The sequence below is a fragment of the Oncorhynchus tshawytscha genome, linkage group LG08 (genome assembly GCF_018296145.1).
Source record: "Oncorhynchus tshawytscha isolate Ot180627B linkage group LG08, Otsh_v2.0, whole genome shotgun sequence".
In the NCBI taxonomy this organism is placed as follows: Eukaryota; Metazoa; Chordata; class Actinopteri; order Salmoniformes; family Salmonidae; genus Oncorhynchus; species Oncorhynchus tshawytscha.
Window position 1 is genome coordinate 5,283,504 of NC_056436.1, and position 20,335 is coordinate 5,303,838.

General features: G+C 43.2%; 2 protein-coding genes across 3 annotated transcripts in view; one reads left to right on the forward strand and one right to left on the reverse strand.

The window, feature by feature from the left end:
* si:ch73-383l1.1 (receptor tyrosine-protein kinase erbB-4) overlaps positions 1-2,699 on the reverse strand; it is a 469,115-nt gene extending 466,416 nt beyond the window's left edge. The window contains 1 exon segment of the mRNA XM_042325104.1: positions 2,364-2,699. Within this exon segment, the coding sequence (XP_042181038.1) occupies positions 2,364-2,436 (73 nt within the window). The 5' untranslated portion in view covers positions 2,437-2,699.
* A 3,779-nt stretch (positions 2,700-6,478) lies between these two features.
* On the forward strand, positions 6,479-18,021 carry LOC112241956 (receptor activity-modifying protein 1). Of its 2 annotated transcripts, none has more exons than XM_024409964.2 (3): positions 6,479-6,762; positions 9,760-9,937; positions 16,860-18,021. In XM_024409964.2, exons 1-3 carry the CDS (start codon positions 6,708-6,710, stop codon positions 17,113-17,115), a joined length of 489 nt encoding a protein of 162 aa, XP_024265732.1. In that variant the 5' UTR covers positions 6,479-6,707; the 3' UTR covers positions 17,116-18,021. The 2 variants fall into 2 exon arrangements, with proteins under 2 accessions (XP_024265732.1, XP_024265731.1); XM_024409963.2 differs by having other exon boundaries at positions 6,483-6,762; positions 9,757-9,937.
* Positions 18,022-20,335: the final 2,314 nt, after the last annotated feature.

Here is a 20,335-nt window from a genome sequence, read left to right on the forward strand (position 1 = left end):
TATAATAGAATGGTATAGAATAGAATGGTATAGAATAGAATAGTATATAATAGAATAGTATAGAATAGAATGATATAGAATAGAATAGTATATAATAGAATGGTATAGAATAGAATGGTATAGAATAGAATAGTATATAATATTATAGAATAGTATATTATAGAATAGTATATAATAGAATAGTATAGAATAGAGTGGTATAGAATAGAATGGTATAGAATAGAATGGTGTAAATTAGAATAGTATAGAATAGAATAGTATAGAACAGAATAGAATAGTATAAAATAGAATATGATATAATAGTATAGAATAGAATATTATAGAATAGTATAGTATCGAATAGTATAGAACAGAATAGAATCAAATAGTATATAATAGAATTTAATTGAATAGAATCGTATATAGTAGTACAAAATTGTATAGAAAATAATAGAATAGGATAGACTAGAGTAGTATAGAATAGAACAGAATAGAATTGTATAGAATAGAATAATGTTGATTTCCCAGGGTGATCTTCAGTTGTGGCAAGTCTGCTAAGATATGTAACAGCAGCATTCAGACAAGCCAGATAGGATCCTACAAATGGATCTGAAAGAAACGCAGGGTATTGTGTTTGAATGCAACACGGATGTACTGTTCTATAAGGGAATGAAACGTTTGAATTTTATTCTAAAGGACTAGTAAAGGCCCAGTGCACTACTTTTGTGAGAAAAAAACATAAAAAAACAACAACATTTATATTGTTTTATTATTATCATTTTTCAGGGGGTGCTGCAGCACCGTACTTCCCACGGCTGTGCTGATAGTTCAGGTCCTCATATTTTGCACTGCTAAAATGAACTCATCAAAGCCCATAAAAAAGGAGAGGAGGGGTTGAGGTGAGACGCGGGAGTTCAATTAATCAACATAAAAAGTAGAATGTATAGTAGAAAAGTTCAAAAGCCAACATCATTTGGTAATTAAAATGCCCCCCTCTTTATCAACGGTTGAATGGATATGACAATGAACATGGACGGTAGCCAGCTAAGTCACATTCTCTGAAAACAATGATTTTAGCCATGGATTTGACATTCAATTGGATCGCTGACACAGCCAACCCCCACACATAAATGAGACGACAACAAACCCGATTCATAAACGGGCTCCATTTCAGTAGCAGGCCAAAATGCATAATGGACAAACAGGCTCGTAGGTTACGGTATGAGAACACCGAGGGACGAGCGTGGGACCCGCTCTGGACCGCGTGCTGGGAGGGAGGGAGAGGGGGGAGCGTGAGCTATTCGCTTGCCTCAGCGAGTGCCTGCCGATGTGAATGCCTCTCTACCATGCGCATTTGACCGAACAAGTGGCGGCTGCGGGACTGTTTCACCTGTCGCCTAAATGACTTTCAGCTTGCAGGGAAACCACAGGGGGAGGCGAACATCAAGGGGGAATTATTCGATTTGATTTGCTACATACGTTAAATATAGTGACATTATAAAATGTATTTAGCTGTTAATATAGAGGAAAGGAACCCCTCAACGATATTCAGCCGAAAGCATAAGACCAAAATCTACTATTCATATAGGTGATTCGCTGAAATAAATAGCCTAGTGTACATTATGATCCGATGAGACAATAGTCCACAGGACATTTAAACGAAAACTGTTGACGCAGTCAAGTTTGTTCGCAAACCAAATGTACAGGCTAAAGCACTGCTAAATAATCAATATAGGCTAGATATCATTAATAATTACAAGTAGCCTGTGTAATCACTGTGTTACGACAGAATCATGGCAATAACAACCAGCAAACGAAGAATTGCCTCTAACACTTCAGGCTATATAATTAAAATGACTAGCCCAACTGTCTCAAATAAGGGGGAAAGTCGTTTCATCCAGATATGACGCACCTGATAAGCAATAAATAATCAATGCCTGGAGTTTATCGTTAGAAACTAGGATTGTTTTATGAAATCCATGACCCTCTGTGTGTGGGGTAGCCTATTCGAGTTGAATGACAATATTAATTCAAGACTATTCCCTAAGGGAAAGGTTGCCATCGGATAGGATTCATTAATAGTGACAATCTTGAGTGAGTGGGCTTTATTGACATCCGGTGATGCACTTTACGGAATGACATGCGTGTTTGTGAACTTCAGATTTGTTTACGAAGACGACTGCAGTAATGTCATGGACTATTATAACATACCAGCTTGAAGTGTGTCAATGTACACACTGTTCTACTTCACAACAACATTTCATATCAGCAGCAGCGTGGTCAGTTATTTGTATTTTAGATCAATTATTACGGGCAGTTTACAACGGCAAATACCAAAGCCGAAGACCTTGCGCATGAGCGCGCTGTCTGTTGCTCTCACTCACCTGACTGTGCTGTGCTCGGCCTGAACACCACGAAGGAGATGAGGAGACATCGAAGACACAGGAGAAACTTCATTTTGCACGGTTGCTGACGATGCCTCCGGTAACTCACATGTCTAATAAGGTATTCCGTTATTGAAAAGGAAATATCGGCTCTTGACAGTTTCAGAAACTGTGTCCCCACGCGCGCGTCATGGCGTCCTCCGTTTGCCCAAATAGTTCAATGCACAAGTTAAACGCGACGAAAACAGTAGGTTCGTTTGTAGTTCTTATAGTGACCAATGTTTTGACCGGTTTTGACCACTGATACTCCATGCCATTACTCCTCACACTACGATCCAGCAGACGGCTGGGGGGGTTTTGACACACCCCTTCAGTGCGGCTAACGCCTCCTACAGTCCACTGATTGGTCGAGGGAAACGCTCTGAGCTTAATAAAAACGCCCATATCACTCATATCACTCTCTCATTGGCTCATTAGGATTGATATCCAGTTGTTCTCTTGATGCACAGTGTACACCTGTCTCAGACCCTGGCCTACACACTTCCCTAAGTGTGCGTAAAATGCCCATAGACAACAATTGCATCGGAATAACTGTTTGTATGCGAAAAGTATTGTGCGTTTCTATTTGACTTTCTCTTCAGAAATGGTATTTGTTGACAGAATAGGTGTTGACATTGACGAGACGTATTTGAATAGGCCTTGAGGCTACAGTACACGTAGCCTTACATAGAGGAGAAGAAATGTGCCTACTGCGTCCATTGAGAGCCTGACGTGCCCAAACCAAAGTAGGTTAACCACAGAACCCAGATAGGCCGTCTAGAGCAAAACGAGTCATATCATTTTGTGAAAACAACTAGGCCTCGTTATTGTTTTTATATCGATGTCAATCAGAATACAATCTTTTCTCAAAGTCAACGCATTGCTGTGAGAGAAATGGCCAAAACACTCTAATGAATGAATGATGTATATGTCCCTGCCTCTGGGTCTCTCTGTGTCTGTCAAAGTACTATGTGGCATAAAGATATTATATGGACTATGATACTTTTACAGTTACAGTCTCTGTAGGATTCTAACAACATACTGCCAATAACCACAAGAGGGCCAAACTATATAGGCTTACTATGCATTTCAACATGGGTCCAACTGTAATACAGTAGCATCCCCTGTAGTCCACACAGTGAATTGAATAACTGGTTATGCTTATAATCAGTAAGATGTAGGCCGACTCCTGTGTCTTACAGGGGGAAAGCATGGTAGGTCAACATCTTATTAAAGGTAGGTCTGTGGTTTTACGTTTTTAAAATATAATTATGATACAAATTAGGCTAATCTGCTAAAGTAGATAATGTGCATATATATATATGTGTGTGTGTGTGTGTGTGTGTGTGTGTGTGTGTGTGTGTGTGTGTGTGTGTGTGTGTGTGTGTGTGTGTGTGTGTGTGTGTGTGTGTGTGTGTGTGTGTGTATATGGTAGTTGATGCCTTAGTAATGGTAAATATGTATGTCTTCTAACCGACTACACTCTTAGAGAAAAAGGATCCAAAAGGGTTATCTAGCGGTCCCCATAGGAGAACCCTTTTTGGTTCCAGGTAGAACCTTTTTTGGTTTCAGGCAGAACCCTTTTGGGTTCAATTTAGAGCCCTTTGTGGAATGTGTTCTACATGGAACCCAAAGGGGTTATTGAAAGGGTTCCCCTAGTGGACAGCCAAATAACCCTTTTAGGTTCTAGATAGCACTTTTATTCCTAAGAGAGACCCACTGTACACCAACAGGTCTAACTTATATGACAGGAGCCCCTCATACTGGTCATTGGTTATTATCTGCTGCCATCTAGGGGATCTAAATAAGGTACATCTACTTTTATTGGAGAGATTCAGGGGTGGTGGGAGAAACACAAGATCCATTCACATATCAAATCAAATCAAATGTATTAATAACGCCCTTTACCTCAGCAGATATCACCAAGTGCTTATACAGAATCCCAGCCTAACACCCCAAACAGCAAGCAGTGAAGACGTAGAAGCACGGTGGCCAGGAAAAACTCCATAGAAAAAGCCAGGAACCTAGGAAGAAACCTAGAGAGGAACCAGGCCCTGAGGGGGGTTGGCCAGTCCTCCATCACAAACCCTCAATCATATTGATCTCCAGCAGGACTTATAATAAATAGGAGTTTCTCATGGCCAAAATCAGAGCTGCAGCAGACACTGCATACTAAAGACAAAGCCAGACTCTAGTGCATTACATGAGAATGATTGATAGTGTGCCCACTGCCCACTTTATGAAATGAACAATGGAATAAAGATTTAATATGCATTATGGAATAAACCAACGGATACATGGATAAATTAGGGAGGTTGCACCACCTGTGGGAGAGAGCACAGGATATTGTATACAAGGTAATTACCTGTCAAATATGGTAATATATATATATATATTTATATATACCCACAGGAGGATATATATATATTTAAAAAAATTGTACATCTCAGAACTTGGCAATAGGACAATACAACATCTATATCATACAGCCAAACCTGGCTGTCTCTGTGATATTCTGGGCACTATAGGCTACCTGGCTGTGGAAGCCTACGATGTCCGTTGTGCTACCTCAACAGTCCTGCGCCGGTCTCTGTGATATTCTGGGCACTATAGGCTACCTGGCTGTGGAAGCCTACGATGTCCGTTGTGCTACCTCAACAGTCCTGCGCCGGTCTCTGTGATATTCTGGGCACTATAGGCTACCTGGCTGTGGAAGCCTACGATGTCCGTTGTGTTACCTCAACAGTCCTGCGCCGGTCTCTGTGATATTCTGGGCACTATAGGCTACCTGGCTGTGGAAGCCTACGATGTCCGTTGTGCTACCTCAACAGTCCTGCGCCGGTCTCTGTGATATTCTGGGCACTATAGGCTACCTGGCTGTGGAAGCCTACGATGTCCGTTGTGTCCTGCGCCGGTCTCTGTGATATTCTGGGCACTATAGGCTACCTGGCTGTGGAAGCCTACGATGTCCCTCAACAGTCCTGCGCCGGTGTGCTGATATTCTCAACAGTCCTGCGCCCTCAACAGTCTCTGTGATATTCTGGGCACTATAGGCTACCTGGCTGTGGAAGCCTACGATGTCCGTTGTGCTACCTCAACAGTCCTGCGCCGGTCTCTGTGATATTCTGGGCACTATAGGCTACCTGGCTGTGGTAGCCTACGATGTCCGTTGTGCTACCTCAACAGTCCTGCGCCGGTCTCTGTGATATTCTGGGCACTATAGGCTACCTGGCTGTGGAAGCCTGATATTCAACAGTCCTGCGCCGGTCTCTGTGATATTCTGGGCACTATAGGCTACCTGGCTGTGGAAGGCTACCTGGCTGTCTCTGGATAGCCTATAGGCTACCTGGCTGTGGTATGTCCGTTGTGCTACCTCAACAGTCCTGCGCCGGTCTCTGTGATATTCTGGGCACTATAGGCTACCTGGCTGTGGAAGCCTACGATGTCCGTTGTGCTACCTCAACAGTCCTGCGCCGGTCTCTGTGATATTCTGGGCACTATAGGCTACCTGGCTGTGGAAGCCTACGATGTCCGTTGTGCTACCTCAACAGTCCTGCGCCGGTCTCTGTGATATTCTGTCCTGCGCCGGTCTCTGGCACTATAGGCTACCTGGCTGTGATGTCCGTTGTGCTAAGCCTACGATGTCCGTTGTGCTACCTCAACAGTCCTGCGCCGGTCTCTGTGATATTCTGGGCACTATAGGCTACCTGGCTGTGGAAGCCTGTGGTACCTACGATGTGGCATATCCTGCGCCGGTCTCTGTGATATTTTGGGCACGATAGGCTACTTACATGTGGCATATAAATATTATATGGACTATCAACAGCAACATAATAACTTTAGCCAAGGGAAGTAGAACTTTAGCCAAGGGAAGTAGAACTTTAGCCAAGGGAAGTAGAACTTTAACCAAGGGAAGTAGAACTTTAGCCTAGGGAAGTAGAACTTTAACCAAGGGAAGTAGAACTTTAGCCAAGGGAAGCAGAACTTTAGCCAAGGGAAGTAGTTGGGGGGTCGCAGGTGTTGTGCTGCAGAACCCTCAACACCCCTACTTCCCGCGGCTATGTATGGAAGTTAACCAACGATTTACCACTGATTTATGGATGGCTCCACGACTTGGGTGTCGCTCCTGTCCCCAGTTAAAATAGCCAACTGGCGTGAACAATGGCTTCAGTTGGAGCATGCATATTCATTTGATGAATCAGTTATTGCAAAGGACAATGAGACGGAAGAATTAGCGCATCAATACACAGAAGAAGAGAACACGAGTGAGAAGTTAGGTTACTGCCGCGTCTCTTCGGTGCAGCTATGGCACTAGACTGTACATCGCTGACAAAACTAACCCTTGTTTTATGTGTGGCGGGTAAGTGTGATTTGATCAATTATATATAATAGCTATTTGTTATTTTGCTTTTGTTTGCTGGTTGTTTTTCTGGTTTTTAATTGTATGCAATATGCCTCCCTGGCGCACTTCCTATTCATACTAGATAGCCGAACCGTACCAAGTGATCTACTAATGACTTACATTGACCTTTTTCGTTTGATGTAGCCTATACAACTTATTGCGTAATGCAAACGTTTGACCATTACGGAAACATAAATAACATTTTAAATGTGTGCTGTAGAATGAAGCTAAGGATGAAAATGTCATATTTTGACATTAAACCATTTTCAACTTCATCGATTATTGACGTTATAAAAGTGAAGTGTCCAGTATTGTGATTTTGTTCAGTATTCACATAGAGCGTCTGGTCTCTAAGCGTTGGTCAGCAGCTTTCTCAGGGAGATGTCTTTCCAAGTATTTTCTCATTGGGAGTCTACACATGATCATGATGAATATGAAAACATGTTCGCACAATACTAAACAAAACAGCTGACCAAGGTGAAGGATATCTGGGCCAACCTGAATGAATCAGTAGCATCAAATGTATGAAGATGCAGTCAAAGTCAATGCAACGCGTTCTATAAACGGGTCTCTATACATTTGACACAAAGCTTATTTATTCCTCTTCCCACTGGGCACACACTGGTTGAATCAAAGTGATTTCAATTCATTTCAATGAAATGACGTTGAACCAAGGTGGAATAAACGTTTAATTGCACCCCAGACTGTTCTCTCTGCTGCCGCACGGCAAGCGGTACCGGAGCGCCAAGTCTCTGTCAAAAAGGCTTCTTAATTAACAGCTTCTGCCAGATAAGACTCCTGAACAGCCAATCAAATGGCTACCTGGACTATTTGCATTGACTCCCATTTTACACCTACATGTACATATTACCTTAATTACCTCGACTAACCGGTGCCCCGCACATTGACTCTGTACTGGTACCCAAGTATATAGCCTCACTACTGTTATTTTACTGCTCTTTAATCACTTGTTATTTTTCTATTTTCTTCTCTTTTTTATTTATTTATTTTACTTCAGTTTACTTTAGTAAATATTTCCTTTACACTTATTTTTCTTAAAACTGCATTGTTAGTTAAGAGCTTTTCACTGTAAGGTCTACTACACCTGTTGTTTTCAGCGCATGTGACATATAACATTTGATTTGATCATTGACATCTGTGCCCAGTGGGTTGTCCCCAATTCACCCACAGGAGGATATCATTACTAATAGTAGCCTAATTATAGATGGCTCTCAAATGACATTAGTCAGAGTACTCACATCAAAGGTTATTGCTGGGTAAACCTTGTGATTTTAAAGGCACCATCTGTATTCTGCTACTGTTCAATGGTCATTTAACTGCCTTTGGGCACTTTGCTGTTCCACCTTTCTGTCACCCCTGGTGACCCCTGGAGCTGGTCTCATTCTCAGTGTCAAAAGAAGTGTGAACTATTAGCTAGAGGAAGTCAGGAGAACCCGTACAGTAGCCTGAGCGTCAGTCTGGTTGTGCTATCATGCCAACTTGGTGCTCATTGCCATGACGACCATGTTTGACTTGACAAGGACAGCAATGGAGAAGGAAAGAGCAAAAACAGATCTGGGACACTGAGTTTCCCATAAAGTGCTTTGTGCTGTCTGTACAAAAACAGATCTGGGACACTGAGTTTCCCATAAAGTGCTTTGTGCTGACTGTACAAAAACATCTAACTTTAATCATGAAACTCTCAGACATCAACCATTCAAACCCTCTCCATGGCTCTGGCACTTAAGAGACAACATTTGGGACTTCTTACAGCTGAGGTAGGCTACCAAGTACTGAGCCCCGACCTTAGCCTGACTTTTTCGTCCAGGCAGGGGGCACTTCACACCTCTATGTTAGGGACCAGGTTGCCAGGGTACCCAATCACAGGCCATAGCTGGTAGGGTTACAGACCCCCCAACCCTATCTGAACCATTTGGTTGCATTCCAGAGTTCCGGTTGAGAACACCTCTGTAAACCCCTGGGGCTCCACACCAACTCACCAGCTGGACATTTATCCACATGAACAATCCTCCACCTTGGACTGGCTAACATTGTGTTAGTGCGTAGATGACCTTGTAAGTGGACATTGGGTGGCTTAGCGCTCATTTACAGACAGCAAGGAGACCTTCTACAGGGTGGAGGTTGGAGCCCTGGCAGAATTGAACTTTGGACCCTCTCCACTGCAGCCCCATCAATGTCAATAGGTGGTGAACTGTAGTCGATGAACAGCATTCTCACAGCACGTCCAAGTGGGATAGGGGCGTGTTCAGAACACTGGCGATTCCATCATCTGTGGATCTGTTAGGTCGGTATGCACATCCGAATGGGCCAGGGTTTCAGGTAAGTTGGAGCTGATGTGGTCCTTGACCAGCCTCTCAAAACACTTCATGATGAAAAAACTGAGTGCTATAGGCAGAGCGATAGTCATTTAGGCAGGTTATCTTTGTTTGCTTGAGTACAGGGACAATGGTGGACATCTTGAAGCATGCATGGATGACAGACTGGGACAGTCTATTCTGGTGGTCCGTACTGGTCAGGTTAGGATGTTTCCTTCAAGACATGGGTTCAAAAAGTACTTGTTGTCTTTAAAATACTTTAAGCAGTATTAGATTGAGCTTGCCTAGTGCAACGGAATGGTCCCAAAAGTGCAAACCTTGCTTATCCGGTACTCCAGGCAGGATCAATCAAACGCTTATTAACAAAGGGTATTTGAATCAAGATCTTCGTCTGTATGCATCAAGCGTCTCAGAGTGAGAATGCTGATCTAGGATCTGGTGCCCCCTGTCCATATAATCTTATTGTTTATGTTCTTAAAGGCAAAACTGATCCTAAATCATCACTCCTACTCTTAGACGCTTGACACATTTAGCCCCTGTTTCATAAACTTGCTGCCTCCCTGATTGCTTCCAACAACTACACTACAATCTGATGACATGTTCCTTCCCTCTGAAGCAGCCTGTGGCTTTCCCCCAGTGAGCGGCTGCAGCGATGCCTACGGGAGGGCCATTCCACCACTTAGCAGCTGCAGCGATGCCTATGGGAGGGCCATCTCTGACTTCTGTGTGACCAAGTTCACTCTGGACATGAAGGCCCTGGACCAGAGCCTGTGGTGCAGCTGGTCCGACACTTTTCAGTCAGTATAATCTATATTATTCACCTAAATCCATCCTACATTTTATTCATCCTAAGTAAAAAATAGAGTTGAGTTCAATGACATTTTCTTGAATTATGTCACTGTATTATTTGTCAGTATTACTTGCAAATGATGCTCTGCCAGTTTAGCAGAGGTCCTTGTCTTTACAAGACCGTTCCATCTGGAGAGCGATGTTTACATGTCTATCACCATAACAGACACACAGATAGAAGGATTCCTCATAGGAATGTTCCTGTGATTTGCCAGGAATGTTTCCAAGAGACCATTCCCTTAATGTGAAATGGAATTGACCCAGAAAGTGGTTACTATGTTCTCAGAACTTAAGATGTGAATGTTCTAGACACATGTCATGGAAACATGGCACAAACAGTCCTGCATCCAGGTTTCTGTGGTTTAGGAGAATATTCCATCAAACGTGGTTGCCATGTCCTCAGAACACAAGATATTCATGTTTTAGACATGTTTCATGGGAGAGTTGTCAGAGCATGTGACCCCCAAAACATGTATTACTGTTGCAGAGCCAATCAAGGCCCTGATTGGTGAACATGTATTACTGTTGCAGAGCCAATCAAGGCCCTGATTGGTGAACATGTATTACTGTTGCAGAGCCAATCAAGGCCCTGATTGGTGAACATGTATTACTGTTGCAGAGCCAATCAAGGCCCTGATTGGTGAACATGTATTACTGTTGCAGAGCCAATCAAGGCCCTGATTGGTGAACATGTATTACTGTTGCAGAGCCAATCAAGGCCCTGATTGAACATGCCAATCAAGGCCCTGATTGGTGAACATGTATTACTGTTGCAGAGCCAATCAAGGCCCTGATTGGTGAACATGTATTACTGTTGCAGAGCCAATCAAGGCCCTGATTGGTGAACATGTATTACTGTTGCAGAGCCAATCAAGGCCCTGATTGGTGAACATGTATTACTGTTGCAGAGCCAATCAAGGCCCTGATTGGTGAACATGTATGTTGCAGAGCCAATCAGCCAATCAAGGCCCTGATTGGTGAACATGTATTACTGTTGCAGAGCCAATCAAGGCCCTGATTGGTGAACATGTATTACTGTTGCAGAGCCAATCAAGGCCCTGATTGGTGAACATGTATTACTGTTGCAGAGCCAATCAAGGCCCTGATTGGTGAACATGTATTACTGTTGCAGAGCCAATCAAGGCCCTGATTGGTGAACATGTATTACTGTTGCAGAGCAAATCAAGGCCCTGATTGGTGAACCACTGATCCGTTCATCGTTCTTTGTCTGTTGGCAAAGTTAAGGATGCTCACGCATAGAATGTTTTCAACTTAGATATATGACACACTTTGACACACATGATTAAATGATGCATGTTATTTTATAGATTAGTTATTATTCAACATGTCCTCAACTGGGATTTGAACTTACAATGTTTAGGTTCACAGTACTCAGATCTTCCTGCTACACCACCATCTTTCAGTTAATATGATTGTTCTTTAATCAGTGATTTGATTGACTTATTTCAGCAATTGAAGGACTTTCAGTATAGTTGTGTAATGTTGGTGGGGCATGTCAACCTGTTTTAATGATCCTCCTGAATCACTAGGATCAATAATAGTTTGTCTGGAGTGTACTTTTAACACAGCTGAGATTTACTTCAAAGTGCATTCACCCTATTGCTTACACCTATCAAGTTGTCTCAGATCTAAACAATTGCCTAGGGAGAAGGGTTTAGTGTTTCTTCTGGACAGGGCCTAACTATACTGGCCCAATAAGCACATGCAAGAACAGTCCGGTGTCCAGTTTTCATTCAAACATTTTAATACAGTCGTATGAAAAAGTTTGGGCACCCCTCTGAGGCTGCATAATAATTTACTCTGTCGTCACAGAAAATGATCACAGTGACATGCCATTCATTTTCTAATAAAAGCTGAGTACTGGGGTATTGTCCAGACAAAGATTTTTAGTGTAGCAATATTAAGTTGTATGAAATTAAATCAGATGTGAAAAATAGGCTATGCAAAAATGTGGGCACCCTTGTCATTCTGTTGATTTGAATACCTGTAACTACTTAGCACTGATTAATTGGATCACACAATTGGTTCGGTGAGCTCATTAAGCCTTGAACTTCATAGACAAGTGCATCCAATCATGAGAAAAGGTATTTAAGGTGGCCAATTGCAAGTTGTTGTTCTCTTTGACTCTCCTCTGAAGAGTGGCAACATGGGGGCCTCAAAACAACTCTCAAATGACCTGAAAACAAAGATTGTTCAACATTATGGTTTAGAGGAAGGCTACAAAAAGCTATCGCAGAGATTTAAGCTGTCAGTGTCCACTGTGAGGAACATAGTGAGGAAATGGAAGACCACAGGCACAGTTCTTGTTAAGGGCAGAAGTGGCAGGCCAAGTAAAATATCGGAGAGGCAAAGGAGAAGGATGGTGAGAACGGTCAAAAACAGCTGTATGGGAGAGTGATGCGGAAGAAGCCTTTTCTGCACAAACGCCACAAACAGAGTCGCTTGAGGTATGCAAACACACATTTGGACAAGCCAGCTTCATTTTGGAATAAGGTGCTGTGGACTGATGACACAAAGATTGAGTTATTTGGTCATAACAAGGGACGTTATGCATGGCGGCAAAAGAACACAGCGTTCCAAGAAAAACACTTGCTACCCACAGTAAAATTTGGTGGGGTTCCATCATGCTGTGTGGCTGTGTGGCCAGTGCCGGTACTGGGAATCTTGTTAAAGTTGAGGGTCGCATGGATTCCACTCAATATCAGCAGATTCTTGGGAATAATGTTGAAGAATCAGTCACAATCACTGATGAGAGAAAAGTCAAATGAACTGACAACTATCCAATCACTGATGAGAGAATAGTCAAATTAACTGACAACTATCCAATCACTGATGAGAGAATAGTCTAATTAACTGACAACTATCCAATCACTGATGAGAGAATAGTCTAATTAACTGACAACTATCCAATCACTGATGAGAGAATAGTCTAATTAACTGACAACTATCCAATCACTGATGAGAGAATAGTCTAATTAACTGACAACTATCAAATCACTGATGAGAGAATAGTCAAATGAACTGACAACTATCCAATCACTGATGAGAGAATAGTCAAATGAACTGACAACTATCCAATCACCAATGAGAGAATAGTCAAATGAACTGACAACTAACACAGATGTGGTTTAGCAACACCATCTAAATGTCGTGAACCATGAGGTTGTGAGTTCAAATCAAAGGTGTGAACATATTGAATAATAGTTGCTGTATAAATGAACGTGCACAATGGAATCATGTGTGTTAAATATGTACGTTGAAAACACTATGTTAAAAGCACTGTCTGTGTGTAACCTTGCCAACAGACAGAACGAGCTGTGAATGGATCTGTGGTTCACCAATTAAGGCCTTGATGGGCTTGGCAATAGTAACAAGGTGTGTTGTGTAATAAAAATATATATTTTCTTTTTGGAGAACGTTTCTTTGGGACCATCAGGCAACGTCCTGACAACTGATACACAGAAAGGTTCCTGCAGCGTTCCCATGAAACGTGTCAAGAACATTAATGTTGTATATTCTAAAAACCATGTTCTCGATTATTCTGCTTGATTTTAAAGGAATGTTCTCCTAACGTTATCACCAAAACATGCTGAAAAGGTTCTCAGAGGGTTTTTTGTTAGCATAGATAGAATGTTCCCCTGACTAACGGAAAACTGGACACTCAAACATTAGGAGAACATTACAAAAATGTTCTCTTTCTCTCTCCCTAGAATTGTTAGCTGGGTAGGGAGGGAAGAAGAGAGAGTGAAGGAGGGAGAGAGAGGGAGAGATAGAGAGAGAGAGGTGGGAGAGGGAGAGATAGATAGATCGGTTTAGTGAGCAGGTCAACTCTGTTTTGCGTGTGGATAGAAAAAGCGAAGAGGAAGAGAGGGATTGAGAAAGAGACAGAACTTTGCATAAACAAATATTTGGCCAACCAGCCCCTCTGGACTTGTGTGTGTGTGTGTGTGTGTGTGTGTGTGTGTGTGTGTGTGTGTGTGTGTGTGTGTGTGTGTGTGTGTGTTTCCAGTGTCAGAAATTACACTGTGTGTGTGTTCATGGCCAGGTCATGTGTGTGTGTGTGTGTGTGTGTGTGTGTGTGTGTGTGTGTGTGTGTGTGTGTGTGTGTGTGTGTGTGTGTGTTCATGGCCAGGTCAGGACCACATGCCCTATTAGAAGTTGAACAGTAGTCACCTTTGGGGTTTCCAGTGTCAAGCAGAGTCAGAAATTACACTGAATTCATCTACGCTCTTTTAGAACAAAGTTTCCAATGAAGAAAACATTTAATCAACTTTATTCAGTCCAAACACCTCTGATATTATCAGGAGACCAAAGGCACTTCAGTGTGTCTTAGCTCTAATTATATTCACTCAGTCATGCTGCTCTGTAGCTGGTCTGTATCTTGTCTGTAGCTGGTCTGTAGATGGTCTGTAGCTCCCCTGGTATGATATTGGGAGTTCCACTGTTCGTATATCCCCTCTCTAACCCCTACCACCAGCTATGGTAGTTATATTTAGGTGTGTGGTATGACTCCTCTCTAACCCCTACCACCAGTATGGTAGTTATATTTAGGTGTGTGGTATGACCCCTCTCTAACCCCCTACCACCAGCTATGGTATTTATATTTAGGTGTATGGTATGTCCCCTCTCTAACCCCTACCACCTAGCTATGGTATCTATATTTAGCTGTGCTAACCCCTACCACCTAGCTATGGTATCTATATTTAGCTGTGCTAACCCCTACCACCTAGCTATGGTATCTATATTTAGCTGTGCTAACCCCTATCACCTAGCTATGGTATCTATATTTAGCTGTGCTAACCCCTACCACCTAGCTATGGTATCTATATTTAGCTGTGCTAACCCCTACCACCTAGCTATGGTATCTATATTTAGCTGTGCTAACCCCTACCACCTAGCTATGGTATCTATATTTAGCTGTGCTAACCCCTACCACCTAGCTATGGTATCTATATTTAGCTGTGCTAACCCCTACCACCTAGCTATGGTATCTATATTTAGCTGTGCTAACCCCTACCACCTAGCTATGGTATCTATATTTAGCTGTGCTAACCCCTACCACCTAGCTATGGTATCTATATTTAGCTGTGCTAAGCCCGCTGGTAATTCAAGCTGTTAGTTGGCCTTTTCCCACTCCGTCGGTTGGGGACCGAAACAGACCCGTTTTCAAAGAGTCACTTTTCAGACATGTTTTGAGGAATGGCTATTTTGATGCCAATTAATATCGAAAATAAACCTAACATACCCAACCCAACTTCGGTAAGTATTCAGTCCCCTTTTTCCACATTTTTTTTACATTACAGCCTAATTCTAAAATTGCTTAAATGTTTTTGTTTTCATCAATCTACACACAGTATTCCATAATGACAAAGAAAAAAATGGTTTGTAGAAATGTTTGCTAATTTATTAAAAAAAGAAAAACGGAAATATCACATTTATGTAATTATTCATACCCCATACTCAGTACTTTGTTGAAGCAACTTTGGCTGAAATTAAAGCATTGCGTCTTCCTGGTTAAGATGTTACAAGCTGTATTTGGGGATTTTCTACTATTCTTCTCTGCAGATCCTCTCAAGCTCTGTCAGGTTGGATGGGAAGCGTCACTGCACAGCTATTTCCAGGTCTCTCCAGAGATGTTCGACCGGGTTCAAGTCCGGGCCACTCAAGGACATTCAGAGACTTGTCCCGAAGCCACTGCTGCGTTGTCTTGGCTGTGTGCTTAGGGTCGTTGTCCTGTCTGAGGTCCCGAGAGCTCTGGAGCAGGTTTTCATCAAGGATCTCTCTGTACTTTGCTCCGTTCATCTTTGCCTCGATCCTGACTAGTCTCCCAGTCCCTGTCACTGAAAAACATCCAATCAGCATGATGCTGCCCCCACCATGCTTCACCGTCGGGATGGTGCCATGTTTCCTCGAGACGTGACACTTGGCATTCAGGCCAAAGAGTTCAATATTGGTTTCATCAGACCAGACAATCTTGTTTCTCATGGTCTGAGAGTTTTTAGGTGCCTTTTGGCAAACACCAAGCGGGCTGTCATGTGCCTTTTACTGAGGAGTAGCTTCCATCTGGCCACTCTACCATAAAGTCCTGATTGGTGGAGTGCTGCAGAGATGGCTGTCCTTCTGGAAAGTTCTCCCATCTCCACAGAGGAACTCTGGAGCTCTGTCAGAGTGACCATCGGGTTCTTGGTCATCTCCCTGACCAAGCCCATTCTCCCCTGATTGCTCAGTTTGGCCGGCCAACCAGCTCTAGGAAGAGTATTGTTGGATGCAAACTTCTCCCATTTAAGAATGATGGAGGCCACTATTGGGGACCTTCAATGCTGCAGTAATATTTTGGTACCCTTCCCCAGATCTGTGCCTCAACACAATCCTGTCTCGGAGCTCTATGGCAATTCCTTCAACCTCATGGTTTGGTTTTTGCTCTGACATGCACTGTCAACTGTAGGACCTTATATAAACAGGTGTGTGCCTTTCCAAAACATGTCCAATCAACTGAATTTACCACAGGTGGACTACAATCAAGTTGTAGAAACATCTCAAAGATGATCAATGGAAGCAGGATGCACATGAGCTCAATTTCGAGTGTCATAGCAAAGGGTCTGAATACTTATGTAAATAAGGTATTTCTCTTCTTTTTTTTAGCCAGTTTTCTCTTTGTCATTATGGGGTATTGTGTGTAGATTGATGCTGATGATGATTATTTTAATCCATTTTAGAATAAGACTGTAATGTAACATAATTTGGGAAAAATCAAGGGGTCTGAATACTTTCCGAAAGCACTGTATTTAAAAGTTAGAGTTAGTTTTCTCATGCTGCCCCTTAGTTTCAATGTTTTATCCCCCCTTGCAGGCCTTACGAGGAACTGACCAACTGCACCTATTCTGTGGCACATAAGATGCACTGCTTCTGGCCCAATCAGCAGATAGACGAACTCTTCATACGCCTCCACCGGGACTACTTTCACGACTGTGCTCTGACCGGTAGGCTGCTTCGGGACCCTCCTATACGTATCTTGGGGCCTTTCATTGGAGTGCCTGTGCTGGTCACTCTGCTCATGACTGCCCTAGTGGTGTGGAGCGGTAAATGCTGCCAGGGAATCGTGTAACTGTCTCATCCTGGGTGAAGGTGCCCCTGGGTACGGAATACAGATCTAGGATCAGTTTGCCGTGCCAAAATTCTAAACTGAATCATTAGCGGTGGAAACGCAAAACTGACCCAAGGCCAGCTTCTAGGGATCAACCTGACCTCTTGGAGAACAAACTCCAGCTTATCTGATAGGGGAGCCATGATGGAGGGGACACTGAACTGGGGCAAACGACAAGCAGAGATACCCAACAGCATACTAAGACTGTAATCTTTCTGTGATGGTTGTTGTTTGATGGACACTGGCGGTATGAGTGAAGGACCTCTCAGAAGCCTACTACTGAAACAAAGCAAATGCTATTTAAGATTGTACTGTGGCTCATCGATAACCCTAGAAATTCCAATTGAAAACATGCATTGTATTGTTGTAAACCACAAAGTGGCCAACCAAGAGAGGGCTAATGTTGTGTAGGGCACGGAGGACAGATAGTAAATACCTCGTATGTCCAAATCAATGCAACAACATCTGTAATGTAGCTTAGGGCACCAGCCAAGTCTTTACATGAACTGAATAGATGTATATAAAGGGCTTCACAGAAAAGGCTGTATTTGATCTAGACAGCCACGCCCAGTAGCCACGCCCAGTAGCCACGCCCAGTAGCCACGCCCAGTAGCCACGCCCAGTAGCCACGCCCAGTAGCCACGCCCAGTAGCCACGCCTTTTAAACCCAACAAAACAGGAATGATCTTCATCAGAACATGTTGTTTTATATTCTACTGTTTCACAATGGATTACAGAGCCATTACCACTGCATGTACCTATAGATACACGTGTCTGATTATTCATTCATTATTATCTATTCATGTGCATTCTAAACAGAGAAATTAACAACTACAAATACTAATATGATAAAAGTGAAATAAGAAATCGTTTTTGGTATCCATTTATTTTGATATCAATATGATATTTGTTTGATATCCAAACATGAATGAGAACAGAATTGAACTCCGACCTGAGGAGTGTAGAGATGCCCCTTCAGCCCACAGCCAGAACCAATATCTCTCTTCCCAGCACTGAGTGTCATACTACCATCCACCTACTACCATATCTATCAGATTCAGGAGTCAGAGTACTCCAACATCCCAATACACACACACCTGTGTAGAGAGGTATCAAAAATACATTACAATATGAACCATTCAAAAACAACCGGCTATTCTCATACTGTGGTGGGCAGAAGAAGAATGCACACACACACAAACACACACACACACACACGCAAACGCACGACACACACACACACACGCACACACACGCACACATACACACACGCACGCACGCACACACACACACACACACACACACACACACACACACACACACACACACACACACGCACGCAAACGCACGACACACACACACACACACACACACACACACACACACACACACACACACACACACACACACACGACACACATACACACACACACGCACGCAACACACACACACACACACACACACACACACACACACACACACACACACACACACACACACACACACACACACACACACACACACACACGCACACACACATACACACACACACACACACACACATTCACACACACACACACGCACGACACACATACACACACACACACACGCACACACATTCACACACACACACACACACACACACACACACACACACACACGCACGACACACATACACACACATTTTTCTTGTTTTATGAAAAGGCAGTCAGCACACCACACAATGAGTCAGCACACCAGAGGGCCCTGGGTCTCCCTGAAGGAGAATGGAAGAAACTAAAAGATTAAAAGCCACTTTGACTGACAGCTCGCCTTAACACAAGTGGCAGAATATAGTCCCAAAGCCAGCTCGCCATAGCAACGGGGTTATTCATCTCATTGTGACTGCAGTAAAAAGGCCTCTCTCCCCCCTATCTGAGATATCTACTGCAGCCCTCATCCTCCGCATACAACACCCGTTCTGCCAGTCACATTCTGTTAAAGGTCCCCAAAGCACACACATCCCTGGGTCGCTCCTCTTTTCAGTTTGCTGCAGCTAGCGACTGGAACGAGCTGCAACTTACACTCAAACTGGACAGTTTTATCTCCATCTCTTCATTCAAAGACTCAATCATGGACACTCTTACTGACAGTTGTGGCTGCTTTGTGTGATGTATTGTTGTCTCTACCTTCTTGCCCTTTGTGCTGTTGTCTGTGCCCAATAATGTTTGTACCATGTTTTGTGCTGCTACCATGTTGTGCAGCTGCCATGTTGTTGTCATGTGGTTTTGCTACCATGCTGTGTTGTCATGTGTTGCTGCCTTGCTATGCTGTTGTCTTAGGTCTCTCTTTATGTAGTGTTGTGTTTCTACTATGCTGTGTTGTCATGTGTTGCTGCCTTGCTATGCTGTTGTCTTAGGTCTCTCTTTATGTAGTGTTGTGTTGCTACCATGCTGTGTTGTCATGTGTTGCTGCCTTGCTATGCTGTTGTCTTAGGTCTCTCTTTATGTAGTGTTGTGTCTCTCTTGTCGTGATGTGTGTTTGGTCCTATATTTATTTATGTATCCATTTAATCCATCTATATGATCATTAAGGTGGTCCCAGACACTAGTCCCAGACACTTGTCCCAGACACTAGTCCCAGACAGCCACAGGCAGAGACTAATAGCCCGGTAACACTAAGTTAAAGTAACTCTAGTCCTTAGAGAGTGGGTGGGCATCTGACATTACATCTGAAGAGGAGAAACAGAACTGAGATAAAGGACCTGGGGTGTATTCAATAGGAATGAGCAAACAGGCCCAAACCGGGAGGGAAAAACCTGAACTAAAAGTTTGTCTACGGTGTGCACTAATGAATACACCCCTGTAGTCTCAGGGAAGCTTCTTCAGAGAAGGCTTGATGAATGCTTTCATGTTAAGGCCTGGAGTCAGAGTTTAGTGGGTCAGGTATACCCAGGTGGCTATGAGTTTGGGCTATGAGTTGGTGCTATGTTGTGGCTATGAGTTGGGTCTATGTTGTGGCTATGAGTGTATGTTGGAGTGTTGTTGTGGCTATGAGTTGGGGCTATGAGTTGGGTTGTTGTGGCTATGAGTTGGGGCTATGAGTTGGCTATGAGGCTATGAGTTGGGTCTATGTTGGGGCTATGTTGGGGCTATGAGTTGGGGCTATGAGTGAGTTGGGCCTATGTTGTGGCTAAGAGTTG

Excerpts from the sequence above, each read along its gene's own strand:
- LOC112241956 (XM_024409963.2), top strand. The coding sequence starts at position 6,708 with ATGGCACTAGACTGTACATCGCTGACAAAACTAACCCTTGTTTTATGT. Across the intron at positions 6,763-9,756 it reads CCTTGTTTTATGTGTGGCGG|CAGCCTGTGGCTTTCCCCCA; the intron begins GTAAGTGTGATT and ends TTCCCTCTGAAG. Across the intron at positions 9,938-16,859 it reads AGCTGGTCCGACACTTTTCA|GCCTTACGAGGAACTGACCA; the intron begins GTCAGTATAATC and ends CCCCCCTTGCAG.